Source organism: Mastigoproctus giganteus, chromosome 2 (assembly GCF_048544385.1).
Source record: "Mastigoproctus giganteus isolate SK-2022 chromosome 2, ASM4854438v1, whole genome shotgun sequence".
In the NCBI taxonomy this organism is placed as follows: domain Eukaryota; kingdom Metazoa; phylum Arthropoda; class Arachnida; order Uropygi; family Thelyphonidae; genus Mastigoproctus; species Mastigoproctus giganteus.
The window spans coordinates 6,644,678-6,669,548 of NC_143576.1; the positions used below are offsets into that span (position 1 = coordinate 6,644,678).

Genomic DNA, 24,871 nt, shown 5'->3' on the forward strand with positions numbered 1-24,871 from the left:
TGCTCAGGTAGCTAACAAACTAAATGAATATTTTGCATCAACATTCACATGAGGAGTTATTCAGCGAGGGGAATGCCAGAGGTGTATTCAACTCTGGCAGTAAGCAAGATAATCTTGTAATGACTGAGAATAAAGTGGAGCAGAAATTGTTGAAGATAAACACAAGAAAGGCACCTGGGGTGGAAGGGATCTATCCAGTTATATTAAAGGAGGCAGCAAAGGAAGTAAGCAAACCCTTAGCCATAATTATGAGAGCTTCCTTGGACTCAGGGGAGGTACCCATAGACTGGAGATGTGCACATATCTTGCAAATATGACCCCAATTCACAAAGTAGGATCAAAGGCTGACATAAGTAATTATACACCTGTGAGTTTAACTTCTGTTCCAGGAAAATTAATGGAGGCACTGGTTAAAGAAACACTGCAGGATCATCTATACAAGACTTCAGTTATAGCTTTGTCACAGCATGGTTTTGTTAAGGGGAAGTTTTGCCTGACCAATTTGATTGGCAGTTACAAAAGAACTGGATGCAAGGAATAACTTTGATATTATATACTTTGATCTTAGAAAGGCTTTTGATACTGTTGCACATGGCAGACTGCTGGATAAATTGGAGCAGTGTGGCATTGGAGGCAAATTGCTGCTATGGATAAAGGGGTTGTTGTTGTTATTTAGGGTTTAGGAGCATTAGCAACTAAGGCCATATTGCTCCGGGGATATGCGATGGTCATTCTCTGACCTTTCAGCATCCTCCATATTTGGTGGCTCATGGGCTCGAACCCCGGTCTAATCAAGAAGCGTGTGCTACGCACGTGTGCTGCTCCTGCCCACCTGGCTACGGAGACGTCGGATAAAGGGGTGGTTGAGGGGGAAAAGACAGAGAGTGGTAATCAATGGACACTGCTCATCGTGGAATAATGTTATTAGTGGAGTCCCTCAGGGTTCAGTGTTGGGTCCATTATTGTTTTGTGTATTTATAAATAATATTGATGATGGTATATCAAGCTTAATGTCCAAGTTTGCCGACGATACAAAGGGTTGGCAGTGTTATTAAGGACACTACTGATGCTATGCTGCTGCAACAGGATCTGGAAAGGTTGAGCAGATGGGCTGAGAGGTGGCAAATGAAGTTTAACATTGACAAATGTAAAGTACTACATATGGGAAACAGCAACCCCAGAGCAACGTATCAACTCTGTGGTACTACACTGACAGTGGTAGAGAATGAAAAGGACCTGGGGGTAATTGTGCAGGCAGATGTGAAGTTCTCTGAGCAGTGCAGATGGCCTGCAAGAGTAGCTCATGGTGTCTTATCAATGATATACAGGAATTTTTCTAGCAGGGATAAGGAGGTGATTATTCCCTTGTATAAGGCAATGGTCAGGCCACACCTTGAGTACTGTATACAGGTCTGGAGGCCTCATTTCAAGAAGGATGTAGAGCTGCTGGAACGAGTACAGAGAAGGGCAATAAGATTAGTGAATGGAACAAAGGGTTGCTCTTACGAAGAAAGGCTTAAGTTTTACAAATTACAGTGTCTGGGGACTATGCACCGGCGAGGTGATCTGATAGAGGTGTATAAAGCCTTGAATGGTTTGAGCATGCTCAATGCTGATGGAATTCTGCCTCTTGCTCAGAATAATCACCTGAGGGGTCATAAATTCAAATTGAGGAAAGACAGATTTAGGATAGACGTGCGGAAATTTGCCTTTAGCCAGCGGGTAATTGGTTGGTTGGTGGAACAGACTTCCATCCCTTGTTGTGGAAGTTGATAGTCCAAATAAATTTAAGGCTCAGCTGGACAGGTATTTCGAATGAACGGAGGGGTGAAGTGGAAGTTTTTTTTTTTTTTTTTTTTGGCTGATGCTGCATAAGTTTGCTTTCTTGCATCATTTGCCTCTGCTAATGCTAATATCCTTTTGTTTAAGTATTGTATTAAGAAATAGTCAATTGAGTAAAACCATACTCACGTATTAATGCACTAATTTTTATTCCTTCATGTTTTTTTATCATCTCTTGCTTCACTTTAATAGAAATTTTATTCTTAATTTGCACTTTAGGAGCCATCGTTATTTGCTTTCAATTTATTTAATTAATAAATTTAAAAATAACCACAGTTAAATTACTGTAATTACATATGATTAACAAAAACACACTGCTTACACACTGAACAAGTACATCAAACAGAACATAAAGAACTTCTCCAAAGTACTGTAACACGTGGTTCGTTCAGTTTTTTTTTTTTTTTTTAGGAGCATTAGCAACTAATGCCATATTGCTCTGGGAACATGCGGTGGTCATTCCCTGACCTTTCCGCATCCTCCATATTTGGTGGTCATGGGCTCGAATCCCGGTCTAATCAAGAAGTGTGTGCTATGCACTGCTGCTCCTTCCCACCTGGCTACGAGTTGCCCTGTAACATGTGGGAATGTTTATTGAACAATAACAAATATGCTAATTGGTTGAGAACAATTGTACGAGTGATCTTCCTGCACTATGTGTCTGAAAATTTCCACCCATGTATCGTTCCAGCTATATCGGAAAGCCATCAGTACCTGCAAATATCATCGGACAACTAGCAGGACACCTTGAATTGTGTGTGTGTGTGAAACCTTTTTGAAAATTTTGCTCTACAGAAATCAAAGACCAATGGCAACAATTTTCATTCCTGGATTACTATGAAAGAAATCATATCTTAAAATTATAAGAAAACAAATGGAGAATCTTTTTGAGTGATATAAATAGAATTTTAGTAAAATACCTTCTGAAAGGGCAATATCCTCAATAACATAGTCATGCATGGAATAATAGGATTAGAGTCCATGTGGGTTGCCGACACATCATCGCCACGATATTCAAGATTAGGAAGGCCTTGGTGTAAACGTACTTGATGACCTCCGACATGAAGTTCAGGTTGCTAATCAAAAGAAGTATAAACCATGTATACTAAAACTACATTTCAAATATATATAAATAAGAAACAGCATAAAAGGTTGTTGTTTAGAACTCAAACGAATAATGCAGAATGTGATGAGTACATACAACACTTTTCACTATGCCTGTTTATCAATTTTAATATTCATTTTAGAGCAACATCATATTCTTAATCAACATTACTAAGAAATTACCTGAAACTTTAGAATTCCAACTTACTTTGCAAACTGAATAAATACACTGAAGGAAAAAATAAAAGAATAACTAAGAAAATGGAATTAAATTAACTCATTAGGGTAATCAAAGATGCATCTCAGGCCAGCCTAACTGGTCAACACACACACACACACACACACACACACACACACACACACACACACACACACACACACACACACCGGCAACTAAGTGACAGATTTGCATTTGTTAAAAGTTATCTGTTTTCATCATTAATCAGAAGAATAAGGTATCACAAAATGGAGAAATATTAAAGAGAAGTCAAATATGTTAAACCTGTTGTTAAATCCATTTTTTATTTGTTACATTATTTTTTATTTTTTTCCCTTTTCTTTTATTTTTTATCCTGAGTATTTATTATGTGGCAACTCAGCATTCTGATGGATGTTTATGACAGCTTGAGGAACATGGTACATGCCATCAAAGAGCATCAAGCTGTCATCTCCCCATCTCAGCACAAGAGCTTGCACTTGAACAACAGGCAACACAGCAGCAACCCCCAAGGTAGAATTGACTTGACCCACAGGAGGTAGCCATTGTTGAGAATGAGGGGGAGATTATGCTCTTAGTTAAAAAGCACATAAAATCTAAGGCAGTAGGCTAGTAAAACAGAATGCCTTATAATGGGGAATTTTAACTTTCCAGATATTGACTGAACTTATGGGTTGGTTACTCAAACACTAGCAAGACTTTTGTGGACTTACTGGATGGCTGTTTTTTTATAGCAGCATGAGAGAGAGAGAGAGAGAGAGCGAGCAATACTCTTGATCTGATTATCAGCAGTGATTCTTCATGCATTAAGAATCTACAGATAAAAAAACCACTAAGTGGCAGTGATCACAGTGTATTGAAGGGGGATTTACTTAAAAATGTATCTACCATCAAGGGTAAAGGTAAGGATTTTTGCTTCCATAAAGGACCCTGCAGTGGTCTGAGGCTGTTTTTAAATTCTGAACAGTAGGACTGAATAAAGATGTTATCAACAATAAATTCTAAATGGGAAGTATTCAAGGAAATAATCATAGAACCTACTCTTCACACCAACTAAGAAATACCGTTGAAGGCTTTGACTTAAGTGGATATCAGATGAACTGTTGAGACAGACAGAGGAGAAGAAAAATGTATGGATGTGCATAAATTATCAAGTGATATAGAACCCAATGGTAGATATACACTAGCCTGCAATCATGTTACAACAAAGGAGGTTAAGCAATATGAGGCAGATTACAAGAGGTTTTAGTAAAGAAAGCCAAGAAAAGCAGCAAAGACAGAAGGAGGGAAGGAAATGAATCACACTGGTGTCCACTTGATGTCAATGGTTTAACTGTTAATGAACCTGCTTAGGTTGCTGCCAGGCTGAATAGGTAATTTGCATCTAACATTCACACATGAGGAATTCTTTAGGGAGGTGGATGCCATAAGTTTATCAAGCTTTAATAGGGAGCTAAATGATTTTCAGATAACCAAGAGGAAAGTGGTGGAAGATAAATTGCTGAAGTTAATCATAAAAAATGCATCTGGGATGGATGGGGTCTATCTAATTATATTAAGGGAGGTAAGCAAACCCTTAACCATAAATATGAGAGCGTCTTTGGATTCAGAAAAGGTCACTTGGACTGGAAATGTGCGAATATATCCCCAAATTCACAAAGGGAAGATTAAAGGGTGACATGATTAATTACAGACCTGTTAGCATAACTTCTATTTCAGGGAAAATAATGGAGTCACTGATTAACGAAGTAATGCAAGACCATCTAGAGAAGAAGTGCAGTTATACTTCATTCACAGCATGGGTTTGTTAAGGGGAGATCGTGTTTGACCAATTTGATTGGATACTATGATACAATGACAAAAGAACTGGAATGAAAAAAATATTTTAGCATTAGCATTAGTAGAGGCATTTGATGCAAGAAAGCAAGCTTATGCAGCATCAGCCAAAAAAAAAGAAAAAAAAAAAACCCACTTCCACTTCACCCCTCTGTTCGTTCAAAATACCTGTCCAGCTGAGCCTTAAACTTATTTAGGCTATCAACCTCCACCACAAGGGATGGAAGTCTGTTCCACCAACCAACCACCCGCTGGCTAAAGGCAAATTTCCGCACGTCTATCCTACATCTATCTTTCCTCAATTTGAATTTATGCCCTCTCAGGTGATTTTTCTGAGCTAGAGGAAGAATCCCATCAGCATTGAGCATGCTTAAACCATTCAAGGCTTTATACACCTCTATCAGATCACCTCGCTGGTGCCTAGTCTCCAGACACTGTAATTTGCAAAACTTAAGCCTTTATTCGTAAGAGCACCCCTTTGTTCCATTCACTAATCTTGTTGCCCTTCTCTGTACTCGTTCCAGCAGATCTACATCCTTCTTGAAATGAGGCCTCCACACCTGTACATTTCTCAATGTTAAACTTCATTTGCCACCTCTCAGCCCATCTGCTCAACCTTTCCAGATCCTGTTGCAGCAGCATAGTGTCAGTAGTGTCCTTGACAACCCTGCCAACCTTTGTATCGTCTGCAAACTTGGACATTAAGCTTGATATACCATCATCAATATCATTTATAAATACAGAAAACAATAATGGACCCAACACTGAGCCCTGAGAGACTCCACTAATAACATTAGTCCACGATGAGCAGTGTCCATTGATTACCACTCTCTGTCTTCTCCCCCTCAACCACCCCTTTATCCATAGCAGCAATTTGCCTCCAATGTCATACTGCTCCAATTTGTGTAGCAGTCTTCCATGTGCAACAGTATCAAAAGCCTTTCTAAGATCCAAGTATATAATATCAAAGTTATTCCCTGCATCCATTTCTTTTGTGACTGCATCATAGTATCCAATCAAGTTGGTCAGGCAAGACTTCCCCTTAACAAAACCATGCTGTGTCTGAGCTATAACTGAAGTCTTGTCTAAAAAAAAAAGGAGGTGATTATTCCATTGTATAAGACGATGGTCAGGCCACACCTAGAGTACTGTATACAGGTCTGGAGGCCTCATTTCAAGAAGGATGTAGAGCTGCTGGAACGAGTACAGAGAAGGGCAACAAGATTAGTGAATGGAACAAAGGGGTGCTCTTACGAAGAAAGCCTTAAGTTTTGCAAATTACAGTGTCTGGAGACTAGGCACCAGCGAGGTGATCTGATAGAGGTGTATAAAGCCTTGAATGGTTTCAGCATGCTCAATGCTGATGAGATTCTTCCTCTAGCTCAGAAAAATCACCTGAGAGGGCATAAATTCAAATTGAGGAAAGACAGATGTAGGATAGATGTGCGAAAATTTGCCTTTAGCCAGCGGGTGGTTGGTTGGTGGAACAGACTTCCATCCCTTGTGGTGGAGGTTGATAGCCTAAATAAGTTTAAGGCTCAGCTGGACAGGTATTTTGAACGAACAGAGGGGTGAAGTGGAAGTGGGCTTTTTTTTTTTTTTTGGCTGATGCTGCATAAGCTTGCTTTCTTGCATCAAATGACTCTACTAATGCTAATGCTAATGCTAAATGATCCTGCAGTGCTTCTTTAACCAGTGCCTCCATTAATTTTCCTGGAACAGAAGTTAAGCTCACAGGTCTATAATTACTTGTGTCAGCCTTTGATCCTCCTTCGTGAATTGGGGTCACATTTGCACATTTCCAGTCTATGGGTACCTCCCCTGAGTCCAAGGAAGCTCTCATAATTATGGCTAAGGGTTTGCTTACTTCCTTTGCCGCCTCCTTTAATATAACTGGATAGATCCCATTCACCCCGGGTGCCTTTCTTGTGTTTATCTTCAACAGTTTCTCCTCCACTTTACTCCCAGTTATTTCAAGATTTTGTAGCTTACTGCTGGAGTTGAATACACCTCTGGCATTCCCCTCGCTGAATAACTCCTCATGTGTGAATGTCGATGCAAAATATTCATTTAGTTTGTTAGCTACCTGAGCAGGATCATCAACAGTTGACCCATCAATATCAAATGGACCAATCTGATTCATCCCCTTCCTTCTAGAGTTTACATAAGTAAAGAACTCTTTGCTGTTTTTCTTTGCATCCCTTGCCAAGGATTTATCGTAATCTGCCTTCGCCTGTCTAACCTCCTTTGTAACTTGGTTGCATATCAACTTGTATCTATCATACGCTTCTGTGTCATGTGTTAATTTGTAAGTATCCCATGCATTTTTCTTCTCTGCCATATGCCTCATTAGTTCATCTGACATCCATTTTGGCCTAAACCTTGAACAATATTTCTTAGTTGGTATGTAAAGCCTAGTAGCTTCCAAGATAAGTTCTTTGAATGCTTCCCATTTTGAATTTGCTGTTGGTAACATCATCAGTTGGTCCCACTGTATAGAATTTAAATACTGTCTCAGTCCATCGTAGTCGCCTTTACGGAAGCAATAACCCTTCCCTTTACCCCTAATGGTAGTTACCTCTTTGAGTAAATCCCACTTCAGCACACTGTGATCACTGCCACCTAGTGGTTCATTTATCTGCAGATTCTTAATGCATGAAGAATCACTGCTGATAATCAAATCAAGAGTATTACTCCCTCTAGTTGCCTCCCGAACATGCTGATGTAGAAAACAATCATCCAATAAATCCACAAAAGCCCTGCTAGTGCATGAGTAACCAGCCCCCAAATTCCAGTCAATATCTGGGAAATTAAAATCTCCCATTATAAGACTCTCTGATTTACTGGCTCACTCTATTTCCCTGTACAGTTCCTTATTATACTCATCAGAGTCATTAGGCCTATAGCACACTCCTACTCTCAATTTTTATCTCCCAATGCTTATGTCACACCAAACTGACTCGACACTGCATTGTCTAGCGATGTCGACTGGCTTCACTTCCTTGGTTTTTATGTGTTTCTTAACTAATAGCATAACCCCTCCCCCCTTCCTATCCTGTCTATCCTTTCTGTAGACGTACTCCCCAAATTCCAGTTCTGCATCCCTTATATCTGTGTGACACCACGTCTCTGATATCCCAACAATATCTGCCTTTGATGTTTTGAGCAATACCTCAAATTCATCAAATTTATTTACTAAACTCCTAGCATTGGTGTACACACAAGTATACCTGCACCTGTTTCTATTCTTAGCTACCCTAACACAAACCATGTGTTTACTTGTACCGCAATGGCTCCCAGCAGTCTCTGAAATACCATGCATCTTGTTTTTCAGGCTTCTGCTCATTCTAATAGAAGCAGTGCAAGAATCTCTTTCACCTCTGCCAGTGGCTACTGTCAATCTATTGGTCTTTGTCTCCCCCCCAAGCTAGCAGTTTTCCGACCACCTAACAAAAAATTTTGATATTATATACTTGGATTTCAGGAAAATGTTTGATACTGTTGCACATAAGAGAATGCTGTACAAATTGGAGCAGTGTGGCATTAAGAGAAAGTTACTGCTGGTAATGAAGGGATGGCTGAGTTGAACAAACCAGAGAGTGGATATCAATGAATTCTGCTTTTTGCACACTAATCTTTGTAGCCAAGTCACACAGGGTTCAGTGCTGGGTTCACTTTTGTTTCCTGTATTTAGCATTAATTAAGGCATATGATGCAAGAAAGCAAACTTATAGAGCAGGAGCCAAAAAAATAATAATAATAAAATAAAATAATAATAATAATAGAAATACAAAAATAAATAAATTAATTTAAAAAAAGAATAATAAAAAAATAAAAGAAAAACCTTCCCATTTCACCCATCTGGTGACTCCAAGCTATCAACTTTCACAACAACGGATGGAAGTCTCTTCTAGCAATCAACTATTCGCTGGCTAAAGGCAAACTTCTGCACATCTATTCTACAACTGTATTTCCTCAATTTGAATCTATGCTCCCCTCAGGTTCTTAATCTGAGCAAGCAGAAGTATTCCATCAGCATTGAGCTCAAACCATTCGAGGTCTTGTACACATCAATCAGATCACCTCGAAGGTGTCTAGACTCCAGATGCTGCACCTTACAGAATTTAAGCTTCTCCTGATAAGAGAACCTGTTACAGGATCTAGATAATTTGGGCAGATGGGCTAAGAAGTGGCAACTAAAGTTTAACCTTGACAAATGCAAAGTACTGCATTTGTCAAGGAATGTACCAACTGTGTGGTACTACACTTAAGTTGGTAGAAAATGAAAAAGACCTGGGAGTAATTGTGCAGTCAGATATGAAGTTTTCTGAGCAATGCAGACAGGCTGCCAGGGCAGGTCATGGGGTTTTGTCAATGATATATAGGAATTTTGCTAGCAGGGAAAAGAAGGTGATTGTCCCTCTGTATAAATAAGGCAATGGTCAGGCCACATCTTGGGTACTGCATACAGGTCTGGAGGCCTCATTTTAGGAAGGATGTAGATTTGCTTGAGTATGTACAGAGAAGGGCAACAAGATTGGCGAGGGGAATGAAGGGATCCTCTTACCAAGAGAGGCTTAAGTTCTGCAAATTGCAGTGGCTGGAGACCAGGCACTTGCGCGGTGATCTGCTTGAGGTGTATAAGGCCTTGAATGGGTTGAGCACGCTGAATTCTGATGGGATACTTCCACAGATTGTTCAGATTATGAACCTAAGGTGGCATAAATTCAAATTTAGAAAAGACAGATGTAGAATAGATGTGTGAAAATTTGCCTTTAGCCAGCGGGTGGTTAATTGCTGGAACAAACTTCCATCTGTCGTTGTGGAAGTTGATACGTTAAATAAATTTAAGGGGGAACTGGACAGGTATTTGGAGGAAATGGTGTGTTTTTTTTTTTTGGCTGATGCTGCATAAGCTCATATACTTGCTTTCTTGCATCACATGCGACTACTACTACAACAAACAAGTGAATAAACATACATAGACCAATAATAATTTCAGAGGAGGGGGATCTAAAACAAAAATTCTGCAAGTTCAAATTTAATAACAAAACATAACAACAGTCCTCCCATCCCCCATTCAGGACCTCTACTAATGGGGACAGGTAGTCACACACCTGGATTTCTGAAACTTTCGTATTCTTTCCTCAAAAATAATCTTAAAGCTGTTCTAAATCCATAGTTTTTCAAACTCCCAAACTATTAGTGAAATATGAGTAGGTAGGAATTTTCCTTCTATCTGCTTCTCTTCCTTTCGCCTTCATACTCATCCCCCCATGCTTTTTAAATAAGGCAATGGAACATGCCGGGGCTATATATATACACCTTCGACAAGTGTTCGCTTCCCTTTTGAATTTATTCGCCATGCATGGATTTAGGGTTAAATCTTGTTTTTATTCCTTTGTCTTGTTGCAAGGTTCTTCCATCTTTAAGCAGGTCTTTGAAATTATTTCCATCTATTCTGATTATATCTTACGTGGGTGCAGTTATTTCTGAAAAATATCCCAGGTAAGAGATTTCCTGACTTAAAATATAATATTTCAAAATTTTAATATTTCTTAATATACTAGAAAAGAATAGCGAAAGCTTAAAAAGTGGTACTCACCTTGAAATTAATCTGCGATGGTTTACTTAGGTAGCGTGGTTAATGTTTAAGTTGAATGGTTAAATTGAAAAATTAAAAGGGAGGGAAGTAGGTAAAAGTTGACTGAGTTAAATGAGCGCAAGGAAACAGAAGTGTACACATCCAAATCCTTGGTTGTCATCAAAATAAAAGAAAGAAGAATAATTAAAAACTATGTAAGTGAATCCGGTGAGGCTAATAGTCTTTACGAGGACTTTCATTAGTTAAAGAACGTCTTCAGTTGGCAATGTGTGGGGAGAGAACGTGCATGGTATTTTAAGAATAAAAAATTATACTCTCGTGATGCCTTTTTTGACATGTGGGTACTTTAATCTCGAGAGGTTCCAAATTGGGGAAAGATTGAAGGGGAGTTTAGAATTTAGAATTTTGAGGTTAGAGTGGTGCTTGTACCATTCGATAACTAGAGCTTCATATTGAAGTATTCTGTAGCTGGATTTTAGTTTAATGATGGAAATGGCAGAATCGATTTTTTTTTTTTTTTTTTTTTTTTTTTTTAGGAGCACTAGCAACTAAGGCCATATTGCTCCGGGATATGCAGTGGTCATTCCCTGACCTTTCCGCATCCTCCGTATTTGGTGGTGACGGGTTCGAACCCCGGTCTAATCAAGAAGCGTGTGCTATGCGCTACTGCTCCTTCCCACCTGGCTACGGAGGCGCCGGCAGAATCGATGAGCGGGTTGTGGTTGTGAGTCTGGGCATGAGTTGTAAGTTCTGTGACAGATTGGTTAGACGTGAGACTATGGAAATGATAGTATGCACGGGTGTTGGATGTTTTTGATGAGCCAAATTTGGTAGTGGTACTTCCGATATAACATATGTTGCAGTTTGGTTGACAATTAATGAGGTATATAATATTATTAAGGTCATTTGTAGAATATTTGTATGTGTCTTTATAGGTGCTGAAGAAGGATCCTAAATTGTTGTAGGTGGAAAAAACAAGGGAGATATCAGTGTTGTTAAATAGGCGTCGGAACTGTCCTGCTAGTTCACTGTGGTAAGGGAGGACTATGCAGATGTTAGTTTTATTTTTGTCTTCGGTTGGAATGTTAGATTTAATTTTATTTTCAGCGTTAAGGATCGTATTTAAAATGAGTTGGTGGGGGTAACCTCTGGATATAAATTTGTCGGTAATATACTGTATTTCATTGTGAAGGTCGGTGGGTGAGGAACTGTACTTTAGTGTATTGTGAATTTGGTTATATAAAACTGCCTTTTTAGTGTTTAGAGGGTGATGAGAAGCAAAATGTAAGTATTTACCGGTGTTTGTATTTTTCCTGAAAATTTTCGTATTTAATTTTGTGCCTGTTATATAGATAGTGAGATTAAGGAAGTTTATCTGATTGTTTTGTCCAAATTCAAGGGTGAATTTAAGTCTATCATGTACAGAGTTAAGTTTTACGAAGAGGTTATTAATAATGGATCTGTTGCCTACTACAAGAATGTCGTCGGCATAGCGCATGTATAATTTTAGTTCATAACTAGAGCTTCATATTTCAATATGAAGCTCTAGTTATCGAATGGTACAAGCACCACTCTAACCTTAAAATTCTAAATTCTAAACTCCCCTTCAATCTTTCCCCAATTTGGAACCTCTCGAGATTAAAGTTCCCACATGTCAAAAAGGCATCACGAGAATATAATTTTTTATTCTTAAAATACCATGCACGTTCTCTCCCCACACACTGCCAACTGAAGACGTTCTTTAACTAACGAAAGTCCTCGTAAAGACTATTGGCTTCACCGGATTCACTTACATAGTTTTTAATTATTCTTCTTTCTTTTATTTCGATGACAACCAAGGATTTGGATGTGTACACTTCTGTTTCCTTGCGCCCATTTAACTCAGTCTACTTTTACCTACTTCCCTCCCTTTTAATTTTTCAATTTAACCATTCAACTTAAACATTAACCACGCTATCTAAGTAAACCATTGCAGATTAATTTCAAGGTGAGTACCGCTTTTTAAGCTTTCACTATTCTTTTCTAGTCTATTAACACGGTACTTGAAGATTTCTAAAAATTTCGTATTGTTATTTCTTAATATTCCATTTATTATATTTATTATTCTATTTTTATTTGGTTAACTTCAAAAACATTGATTTAAATTCAAAATGAGGCCACAGATTCTCTACAAGAGAAAATCACAATAGTTTAGCATTTACTCGATTTCATAAATATTAACAAGTCTCGATCACGCAAGTTGTTTGTCCAACATAACAGTTTTAAATATGCATAAAATTGTGATAATTGGAATTTCAAATAACAAAAACTAATCACCATCTTTATTATATAAAGGTCATCCAAGTGAAAACTGCAAAACCAACATAAAATTTATACTATGCTGCAAATACTGATGATAATCTGGATAAGGTAAAGAAAGCCAACACGAGAACGATGAGAAACGTTGGATAACTTACACAGAAAATTAGTTTCCCAACACCGGACTCTAGCGCTGCTCACTCGGTAAGCAGATGGTAGTGCGTGCATGCGTGTGGGATTGATTCCTCCTTGTTAACCAAGTTTAAAAAAGCCTAGAACTGAAGGAATCATGACTTGTGTTTGTTCCATGCTTTTTGGAAGTTAATCACAAAGGAGACACCTTATAACAGATAGTTACCTTTAGCCAGAGGTAACTATCTGTTATAAGGTGTCTCTGTTACTTCTCAGAGATCATCTCTGTGAAGTAACAGAGATCATCTCTGCGAAAAATTCATTTCTGTTACTTCACAGAGATGAATATCGGGTACATTAATACATATTAAAATGCAAATGCTCAAGCTCAGAGAGGCACTATACAGGGTTCACTTCAACCAAAGGCCTCAGTCAGAAAAATGTTATTCACACTATTCTGAGATCATAAAGAAGTAATTCAGTTGGACAGACAACTGTCTAATAAACTTTCAAGACTTTAGGACCTCCACATATTTTTTTTTACTAAAGAAGTAATTCTGGAATATTATCTTGAGAGAAGAGAAACAGTGGTGAGTGACAAAAATATTGTGATGTGCTTCTAAATCAACTAAAACCAGAAATTTGAAAGAAATATGGTTTGCCGTCCTTGGGGCAGCTGTAGCATGATAACGCCCATCCTCAACAGTGCCTGTTCTACAGTGAACCTAAACAGCAGATAAAGTTTGAGATTTTACTACATCCTCTATATTGATTATTACCAATTGCAGCCACTAAAAGAGTCACTAAGAAGCTGTTACTTTTTTTTTTTATGTGTAAATCCCCAACACGAGAGGTATTAGAACCTATAGTACTTAGTACCATGCTTGGGTTGGAGGTTGAGAAGACGAAAGAAGATATTTGTTGACATTGGACTTGAACTTCCGTAGACTGTAATTTTCAGGAAATACGTGTGAAGGAAGGTTGTTCCAAGAAATGGCAGTTGAATGAATAAATGAAGAAGATGAAAAGTTGGTTCTGTGGGTTTGAAGTTGGACAGTAAATGGATGTTGGCTGTGGCGGCATGTATTCGGATTGTTTTGAAAGAGAGAGCAGGAATTATAGACACCAATTCAGAAGAACAGTGCCCATGGAAGTATCTGTAGAAGAGGCATGCAGCAGAAACAGTACGTCTATGAGACAGCGAGTGGAGAGACTCTCTTAGAGATGAATCATTAATTAACCTAACTGCCCTCTTCTCAATGGAATCAAGAAGCCTGAGAGAGGTTTTGAAGGCACCACCCCAGATGTGGGAACAATATTCCATGGTAGGGCGGATTTGCGATATGTATAGAGTGAACAGCTGTTTGGAAGAACAGTACCGCTGAGAGCGAAAGAGAAAACCAAGTTTTTAGATGCAGAGGAAGCAATATTTGTAATGTGCTTGTGCCAAGAGAGATTAGAAGTCAGGGTAATCCCCAAAAGAGATATATCATTTTGCCTAGAAATCGGAGTGTCACTAAAGATAAGCATAGGAGCAGAAGAATCCTTTTTGCGAGATATAAGACAAGATTGAGTTTTAGAAGGGTTGAAATCAACTAAGTTGTCTTTGCCCCACTGGAGAATTACCTGAAGATCGGCATTTAAGGAATTGGCAGCAGATTTTCGAGAACTTGAAGCTGATTGAGCTGGACAAGGTTTCTCAAAATGGAAAGTTGAATGCAATGTGCTATCATCGGCAAAACTATGGATAGGATTTCCAGTCAATGGAAGAAGGTCATTGATATACAAGAGGAAAAGAGTGGGGGAAAGAACTGAACCTTGGGGGACACCGGCATTAGTGGAGAAGTCAGAAGACAGAGAGCCATCTACCATCACCCTCAGTGAGCGATCAGAGAGAAAACTGGATAACCAATTACTAAAAACAGTTGGCAAACCATAAGATGGAAGCTTGTTTAGAAGACCTTTATGCCAAACACAATCAAAAGCCTTTGAGATGTCAAGAGCAACTACTTGTGTTTCACCGAACCTTTCCATTGAATTAGTCCATAAATGGGTAACATAAGCCAGAATGTCACCAGTGGATCGACACTGATGGAATCCATACTGGCGATCATTGATCAGATGGAAGGTTTCTAGGTAGTTTAAGAGTTGGCTGTTAATTGATTTCTCCATTACTTTAAAAAGAGGAGAAGTAATTGCAATGGGACGATAATTGGATGGGAGGGATTTGTCACCCTTTTTAGGAACTGGCTGGATATGAGCAAATTTCCAAGCAGAAGGAAAAACACCTTTGGAATAGGAAAGTGAAAAAAGGTGGCAAAGAATAGGAGTAAGTTCAGGAGCACAGGTTTTGAGAACAAGTGGAGAAATACCATCGGAGCTTTCTTAGCATTAAGATTCGTCAAAATCCTTCTGACAGAAGACCACAGGAGGCATTGAATGTAGCATGTTGGGAATGGTGGGAAGTGTTTTAGCAAGATCATTAATACATGAGTTCGAAGAAAAATGGGATGCTAGCAGGTCAGCTTTATCCTTGGCTGAAGTGACAACAGAACCATCTGGTTTGGACAGAGGTGAGAGCAGAGATGGGCAAAAGTTGCGGCCAATAGCTTTGGCAAGAGACCAGAATGCTCTGCTACCATTAGGGCAAGAAGCAAGTTTTCTACTCTTAGACTGTTCAAACTGATTAATAGCTGCTTTACAATCAATGAGAGCTTCGGTGTAGGCAGAAAATCAAACTGAAGAATTAGAAACAAGCCAATTACGATATGCAACATACTTCTCTTGAACAGCCTTAGCACATTTATTGGAAAACCAAGGTTTAGATAAAGGACGAGATTTTAAAGTGGTGTGTGGAATAAAGGATTCCATTCCTGCAAGAATAATTTCACTGGCACGATCTGAGCAAATGTTGACATCAGAAGTTTTGAAACAGTAATCCGACAAAGAAAAGAAATCTCGCAGGTCATCCCATTTTGCATTCTTGTAATGTCAAACAACACCAGGTTGTGAACAGCCATGAGATAAAGGCTCCATTGGAGTAGAGACATGACCAAGTTGTGATCTGAAGTGCCTAAAGGACCTCTCACTTCAACCGTGTATTTAGAAGGGTTGTTTGTGAGAAAAAGATCAAGCATGTTGGCTGTATGATTAGGATTGTCCAGTAGTCTTGTAGGTAAATGAACAATCTGTGCAAGGTCATTAGTAATTGCAAAAGCCTCAGCATCTCGGCAAAAGCCTCAGAACAATGAAGTCACATCGACCAGCTAGGTCGATGTGACTAGTAAACAGAAGCCAGCTGGAGTTGTGAACATTAAAATCACCAAGGAAAATTATCTCACTGTTAGGAAAGTTGGACTGGAGAAAGTCAAGTTGCAAAGAGAGGAAGTCAAAGAGCTCCAAGTGATTAGTGGAGTTGGGAGAACGGTAGAGACAACAGATGAATTTGACACAATGAGGTAGAGAGATTTTAAGCCAGAGAAGATCGAAGAGAGGAGATTCCAAATTGCCAAATCTCTGACAGGGAATATCAGAACAGACATAATCACAAGTACTACCTTTGAGATGAAAGGAATCATACAATGATCTGAAAGAGTAGAATGATTTGGGCATCTGAGATAAGCAGTAGTTGAATCAACTGATAACTGAGATTCTGTCAGAAAAAGTACATGGGGTTTGGCAGACTGCAAGTGGAAATGGACATCGTTGAGATTAGAATTGCAACCACGTATACTTGTGAAATGAATTAGGAAGTCCTTGGGAGGTTTAGATCTTTTCGGAGATAAGCTTGTTCTATTAGTTTGACAATTCATGGTGTATTCAATAGTAAGAAAAAGTGGGTGGGACATGCTGTATGAAGTAATGAAATTTTTGGATAGGGCGTACACATGGTAAGAATATATCCAGATCCTTGACATAATGTGGTCTCCACAATGCCCCCAAATACATACTACTCGGACTCCCTCCAGTCACTATCTGGCAGAGTAGAGGTAGCAAGATTATACACTAGCTGATCTGGAAGCCTCCTAGAGAATTACCAATAGGTTCGGTCCGGTGTACTAACTAGCAGCCAGCAATTTACAGAAGAGGTCAATATAGCAGTGCACAAACAGCTTCAAAAACTCTTCTTTTCAGAAGAGTCCTGGAATCCAGGCACTAGTGAAGCACTGGAGGAAATGTTGAATGTAATAAGTTCAACAATGAAGACTGACAAACAGAGTTTCTTTTTGTTTGCAAAACATAACTTTTATTTAACTTTTGCAGTTTTCATTTGAATACATAACATAATAAAATGGAACATGCTTACAAGAAATAAACTCACCTCCCCAGGTCTGTTCAGAAAGGGACTAAACAAACAAGATCCCAAAACTACCAGTTCTTTGCTGTGGATCTCAACAGTATACACACGCAAAATAATCACAACATCGGGATTAATTACATTGCCCTCTTTATTTATTGTCACTTTATATTTGAACTGTGGACAACATGCAGGAGAATTCAGTTCAGGATATGACTCAATTTTAATTCCTGAGTCTTTTCTCTTTAGATGCAAATTCAATAATTTTCCTGTAACCTAAACATAAAAAAAAAAAAAACTTCAATAAATGTCTGTGGAAAAATTTATTATCAGACAAAATTTCAAAATTAAAATTAGGTGAATGATGTTTCTTAAGGGAAATGAAAGAAACAGATCTTAAAAGATAAAAAAAAAAATAAAAATCTATAACATACTTTCCAATAATGAAATTCTCCATATAGCAAAATTTTGGGTGAACAGATTTAAAAGGAAATTTTACATGTAATTTTACCTAAATAAGAATATGGCACACCCTTCTATAATGAAGTTCAATCCAGCAAGCACTACCCCTTCTATTTAATAAGCATACACAAATTTGAAACTGAAAATCATTATATACATTGCAAAAGTGACTATTAAAATTCCATCAGCAATTTGCTTTCTTGATACATGTTCAATTATCTGGATCACCAAGTAAACCAAAATTGAACATGTGACTTCACAGTCTCTTACATTCACTTGTCAAATAATTTGTTTGATGTATTAGTATTGGCAAATGATGCAAGAAAGCAAGCTTATGCAGCATCAGACAAAAAAAAAAGTAAATAACAAATGAAAACAGCAAACACCTTCCAACTTCACCTGTCCATGACCTCTAACAGTTCTCTAGCTCTTCCCTGAATTAATTCAAACTATCCACTCCTACAATAGCACACAGAAATTAGTTCTATCAATCAACTACAGGCTGAAGACAAATTTCCCATCTAAGCTGAAACAATCCTCCCTCGATTTAAATTTATGGCCACCGATGTGCATAGTCTGAGCAAGAGGAAGGATTCCATCAGCATTGAGTTTATCCAACTTATTTAGAGTCTTAAAACCTCAATCATTTAATTCTCCTCATAGGTATAACAGATCCAGACACTGCAATTTGCAGAACTGGAACCTTCCTGGTAAGAGTACATTTCTGTTTCCCCTCACTAATCTTGTTGCTCTTCTCTGCACCCACTCCAACAGATCCACAACCTTTGACAAATGAGGCTTCCAGACCTGTATGCAGTATTCAAGATGTAAACTATGTTGAAATTGTTCCCTACATTCAGCTCTTGAGTAATTGTGACAAAATAACTTACCGAATTAGTAAAACGATATAACTTAAGAAAACCATGTTCTGTGTCCTTTAGAATGCAATTTCTATTAAAATGTGTTGGATTGTACTCAATCTTTGCTCCTAAATTTTCCCTACCTTACCACCAAAGTCTGTTAATCAGTCTGTAGTTACCAACTTCACGTGTAGAATCACCTCTATGCATTGGCAATACATCTGCACTTCTTCAGGTGCCTCCATAACCAGGTGGGAAGGAGCAGCAGTGCGTAGCACACGTTTCTTGATTAGATTGGGGTTCGAGCCCATCACCACCAAATACGGAGGATTCGGAAAAGTCAGGGAATGACCACCGCATATTCCCGGAGCAATATGGCCTTAGTTGCTAATGCTCCTAAAAACCAAACAACAACAACAACAGCACTTCTCCAATCCAAAGGAATCTTACCAAAGTCTAATGGAACCCTCGTAATTAACCTCAATAGATCAACACACTCTCTGGCCACCTCCCACAAAATGAATCGGTATATGCTGTTGACTTCCAGGAGCCTTGACTCATCCCCAGTCTATAGACACTTCATTTAATCCAAGGGATCTCTCCTAATTAAGTCTAAAAGTTTGCTGCCTCCCTTAATATAACTGGATAGATCCCATTCGCCCAGGATCTTTTTTTTTATATTCAGCTTCAACAGTTTCTCTTCCACTTTCTTCTCAGTTTTTAGAAAATCATTTAACTTCCTGTTAGGTACACTTCTGATATAATTTTCCCTAAAAAATTCCCCATGTGTGAACGTAGATGCAACATACCTATTCAGTTTCTCAGCAACTTGAACAAGTTCATCAACAGTTAAACCATTCATATCTAGTGGACCAATGTAATTCATTCCCTTCCTTCCTTGGCACTGTTTTGGAACAAGTTCTGTCCTACCTAGTGACTGTGTATCCAAGTGGCACTAAACTCTTTCAGCAAGACAAGACCCTGTGTCCCAAAGCTTCCATTGTGCAGGAATAGTTCAAGGAGTATATCCAACCATTTCATGTGCTTCACGGCAGCAAAATTCTCTTGACTCAATTCCATCAAACATTTGTGGGATGCAGTAGAACACAGAATTCACCAGTCCCTCACTCTGTTGGCTAATCTGGGATGGTCTTCTGTCTAGTTGGTCCAGTATACCTGAAAACAACTTCTGCAGTTTCATGGAATTGATGGCATGCTGGGTTGAAACAGTTATCACAGCAATAGACAGTCCAACACACTATTAGGTAGGTAGTCATAACATTTTGGCTCACAAGTGTATTATCCTTATACTAATATCAGTTCCTGGCTTTCTGGAATTATCAGGCATAAATTATCAGGCAACACAACCCTTCAAATTCATCAAATAAATTTGATGGGATGGTCAAGACACCAAAGTTGGATATTGTTGGATATCGGAGACGTGGTGTCACATAGATATCAGGAATTCAGAATTGGAATTTGGGGAGCACAATCTGTACAGAAAGGATAGACAGGATAGGAAGGAAGAAGGGAGGGATAATGTTGTTAGTTGAGAAACACATCAAATCTGAAGCAGTGCATCCGATTGACATTAGTGGACAGTGCAATGTTGAGTCAGTTGGGTGTGACATAAGCACTGGGAAAGCAAAAATGAGGGGAGAAGTGTGTTATAGACATAATGACTCTGATGAGTACTATGAACAACTATACAGAGAAATAGTGGGCCAGTGAATCAGAATGTCTAATAATGGGTGGGAAAAATTTTATCTTGCCAGATATTGAATAGAACTTGTGGATTGTTCACTCGCACATGAGCAAGACACTTTTGTAGATTTGTTGGATGATTGTTTTCTACAGCAGTATGGTCAACAGGCAACCAGAGAGAGTAATATCTCTTGATCTAATTATCAGCAGTGATTATGCATGCATTAAGAATTTGCAGATTAAGGAACCACCAGGTGGCAGTGATCACAGTGTACTCATTTGGGATTTACTTAAAGACGTAACTACCATCAGGGGTAAAGGTAAGGGTTTTAGCTTTAGTAAAGGAGACTACAGTGGTCTCCCAGATTTTTTAAGTTCTATACAGTGGGGACCAACTGATGATGTTATCAATAGCAAATTCTAAATGGGAAGCATTCAAGGAATTAATCTTGGAAGCTACTAGGCTTTTAGCTCCAAATAAGAAATATTTATCTAGTTTTAGGCCCAAATGGATGTCAAATGTTCTAATGGACTTGTGTCAGAGAACAAAAATGATTGGGATGCATGTAAATTTTCAGGCAACAATTTTCAGGTAAATTTTCAAGCTAGTCTGTAATCGAGTCAGAAAGGAGGTTAGGCAACCGAAAGCAGATTACGAAAAACGTTTGGAAAAGGATGCAAGGAAAAACAGCAAAGACTGCTTTACTTATGTAAACTCTATAAGGAAGGGAATAAAGGGGGAAAATAATGGAGTCACTGGTTAAAGAAGCATTGCAGAATCATCTAGACAAGGCTGCAGTTAAAGTTCAGACACAGCATGGGTTTGTTAAGGGGAAGCTTGTCTGACCAATTTGATTGGATACTATGATGTGATCACAAAGGAACTGGATGCAAAAACTAATTTTGATATCCTACACTTGGATTTCAGGAAAGCTTTTGAAACTGTTGCACATAAAAGATTACTGTACAAATTGGAGCAGTATGGCATTAGAGGCAAGATGCTACAATGGATAAATGGATGGTTGAGCAGGAAAAGACAGAGAGTGGTAACCAATGAACACTGCTCTTCATCGACTATTGTTATTAGCGGAATTTACGAAAGGTCCACATTTTGCCCATTGTTCTTTTCTGTATTTATCAATGATACAGATGAAGGTATATCAGGCTTAATGTCCAAGTTTGCAGGCGCTACAAAGGTCGGCAGGGTTGTTAATGACAGTAAGGACAGTACACTAGTGCAACAGGATCAAGAAAAGTTGGGCAGATGGGCTGAGCAGTGTCAATAAATGCAAAGTACTGCATTTGGGTAGCAGTAACCCCAGAGCAACATACCAACTGTGCAGTACTATACCCAGGGTAGTGGAGAATGAAAAAGACCTGGGGGTAATTGTGCAGTTAGATATGAAGTTTTCTGAGCAGTGCAGACGAGCTGCTAGAGGAAGTCATGGGGTCTTGTCAATGATATACAAGAATTTTGCTAGCAGGGATAACGAGGTGATTATCCTTTTACATAAGGCAATGGTCAGGCCACACCTTGAGTACTGCATACAGGTCTGGAGGCCTTATTTTAGGAAGGATGTAGAGTTGCTAGAACGAGTACAGAAATGGGCAACAAGATTGGTGAGAGGAACAAAGGGGTGTTCTTACCACAAAAAATGTCTGAGGCTAGTCACCTGCAAGGAGATCTGATTAAGGTGTATAAGGCCTTGAATCGTTTGAGGATCATTGCTGATGGAATTCATCCACTTGCTCAGATTTCGAACCTGAGGAAAGACAGTTGTAGAATAGACGTGTGGAAAGTTTCCTTTAGCCAGTGGGTAGTTGATTACTGGAACAAACTTCCATCTGTCATTGTAGAAGTTAGTATTAATAGTAATAGAGGCATGTGATGTAAGATAGCAAGCATATGAGCTTATGTAGCATCAGCCAAAAATAAAAAATAAAAAATAAATAAAAAATAAATAAAAATAAAAAATTCTCACAACATTCCCTCTAAAAGTATGTCCAATTCCTCCTTGAATTTATTTAAGCTATCAACTTCCACAATGACAAATGGTAGTTTGTTCCAGCATAACCACCTGCTGGCTAAAGGCAAATTTCCGCACATCGATTCTACAACTGTCTTCCCTCAATTTGAATTTATGCCGACATAGGTTTACAATCATAGCAAGTGGAAGAATTCCATCAGAATTCATCGTGCTCAACTCTTTGAAGGACTTATACACTTCAATCGGATCACCTAGCAGTAGCCTAGTCTTCAGCTGCTGCAATTTGCAGAACTTAAGCCTCTCTTGGTAAGAGGACCCATTCGTTCCCCTTCTCTGTACATGCTCAAACAAATCTATGTCTTTCCTAAATTGAGGCCTCCAGACCTGAATGCAGTACTCAAGGCAAGGCCTGGCCACTGCCTTATACAAAGGGATAACACCTCTTTTCCCTGTTAGCAAAATTCCTGTATATCATTGATAAAACCCCATCACCTGATCTGGCAGCCTGTCTGCATTGCTCAGAAAACTTCATATCTCACTGCACAATTATTCCCAGGTCTTTTCCATTTATTGCCAGCCTAAGTGTAGTACCACACAATTGGTATGTTCCTCTGGGGTTACTTCTACCCAAATGTAGCACTTTGCATTTAGCAAAGTGCTACATTTGGGTAGAATTTAGTTGAGACATCTGATGCAAGAAAGCAAGTTTATACAGCATCAGCCAAAAAAAAAAAAAAAAAAAAGAAAACCCTTCTCATTTCACCCATCTGGTCACTCCAAATGTTTGTCTAGTTCAGCCTTAAATTTATTTAAGCCAACAACTTTCACAACAACAGATGGAAGTCTCTTCCAGCAATCAACTACCCGCTGGCTAAAGGTAAACTTCTGCACATCTATTCTACAAATATTTTTTCACAATTTGAATCTATTCCCCCCCCCCAGGTTCTTAATCTGAGTAAGGGGAAGTATCCCATCAGCATTGATCCTGCTCAAACCATTCAAGGCCTTATACACCTCGATCAGATCACCTCGCAGGTGCCTAGTCTCCAGATACTGCAACTTGCAGAACTTAAGCCTTTCTTCGTAAGTGCACCCCTTTGTTCCTATCACCAATCTTTTTGCCCTACTCTGTACTTGTTCTAGCAACTTTAAATCCTTTCTAAAATGAGGCCTCCAGACCTGCCTCTGGAGGTGTGACCTGACCATTGCCTTATACAAAAGGATAATCATCTCCTTGTCTCTGCTAGCAAAATTCCTATATATCATTGACAAAACTCCATGACCTGCTCTGGCAGCCCGTCTGCACTGCTCAAAGAACTTCTATTTAACTGCACAATAACCCCCATGTCTTTTTCATTCTCCACCTCTCTGAGTGTAGTACCACACATTTGGTAGGTTTCTCTTGGGTTTCTGTTACCCATATGGAGTACTTTGCATTTGCCAATGTTAAACTTCAGTTGCCACTTCTCAGCCTATATCCTTAACCTTTCTAGATCCTGTTGCAGAAGCATACTGTGTTTACCATTATTAACACCCATGCCAACTTTGTATCATCTGCAACTTGGACGTTAAGCATGATATATCTTCATTGATATCATTGATAAATACACAAAACAATAATGAGCCCAGCACCGAACCCTGCGGGAATCCACTAATAACAATAGTACAAGAAGAGCAACGTCCATTGATTACCACCCTCTGTCTTCTCCCACTCAACCATCCCTTTTTCCATTGCAGTAACGTGCCCTTAATATCATGCCGCTCCAATTTGTACAGCAATCTTCCACATGCAACAGTATCAAAAGCTTTTCTGAAATCTAAGTATATGATATCAAAATTATTTATTGCATCTAGTTCCTTTGTGACCACATCGTAGTATCCAATCAGATTGGTCAGACAACACTTTCCCTTAACAAAACCATGCTGTGTCTGAGCTATTAGTGCTGTCTTGACTAAATGATCTTGTATCACTTCTTTAACCAGTGATTCCATTATTTTCCCACAGAACAGAAGTTAAACTAACAGGTCTATAATTATTATGTCTCCCTGTGAACCCTCCTTTGTGAAGTGGGTATACATTTACACATCTCCAGTCCATGGAGACATCCCCTGACTCTAAGGATGATCTCATAATTATGGATAAGGGTTTGCTTACTTCCCTTGCTGCCTTCTTATTACAAAATCACTAAGCTCCCTGTTATAGTTTGATAAACGTCTGCCATTCCCTTCCTTGAATAACTCCTCATGTGTGAATATACATGCAAAATACTCATTCAGTTTATCAGCTACTTGAGCAGGAGAATTAACAGTCGAATCATCTATGTTAAGTTGACCCATCTGATTCATCCCCTTCCTTCTAGAGTTTACATAAGTAAAGAACTGTTTGCTATTTTTCTTTGCGTCCTCTGCCAAAGATTTCTCGTAATTTGCCTTCGCCTGCCTAACCTCTTTTTTTACTTGATTACAGACTAGCTTTGACAAAAAAATTGACTATCGTTTTTTGAAAAAACCCCATGACCTGCCCTG

General features: G+C 38.8%; 1 protein-coding gene across 1 annotated transcript in view; it reads right to left on the bottom strand.

The window, feature by feature from the left end:
• The window catches only part of LOC150089137 (uncharacterized), a 448,517-nt gene that overhangs the window by 190,828 nt on the left and 232,818 nt on the right, over nucleotides 1–24,871 (bottom strand). Inside the window, exon 11 of the mRNA XM_090389422.1 lies at nucleotides 2,763–2,918. Within this exon, the coding sequence (XP_090245548.1) occupies nucleotides 2,763–2,918 (156 nt within the window). The remainder of the gene's footprint in view (nucleotides 1–2,762; nucleotides 2,919–24,871) is intronic.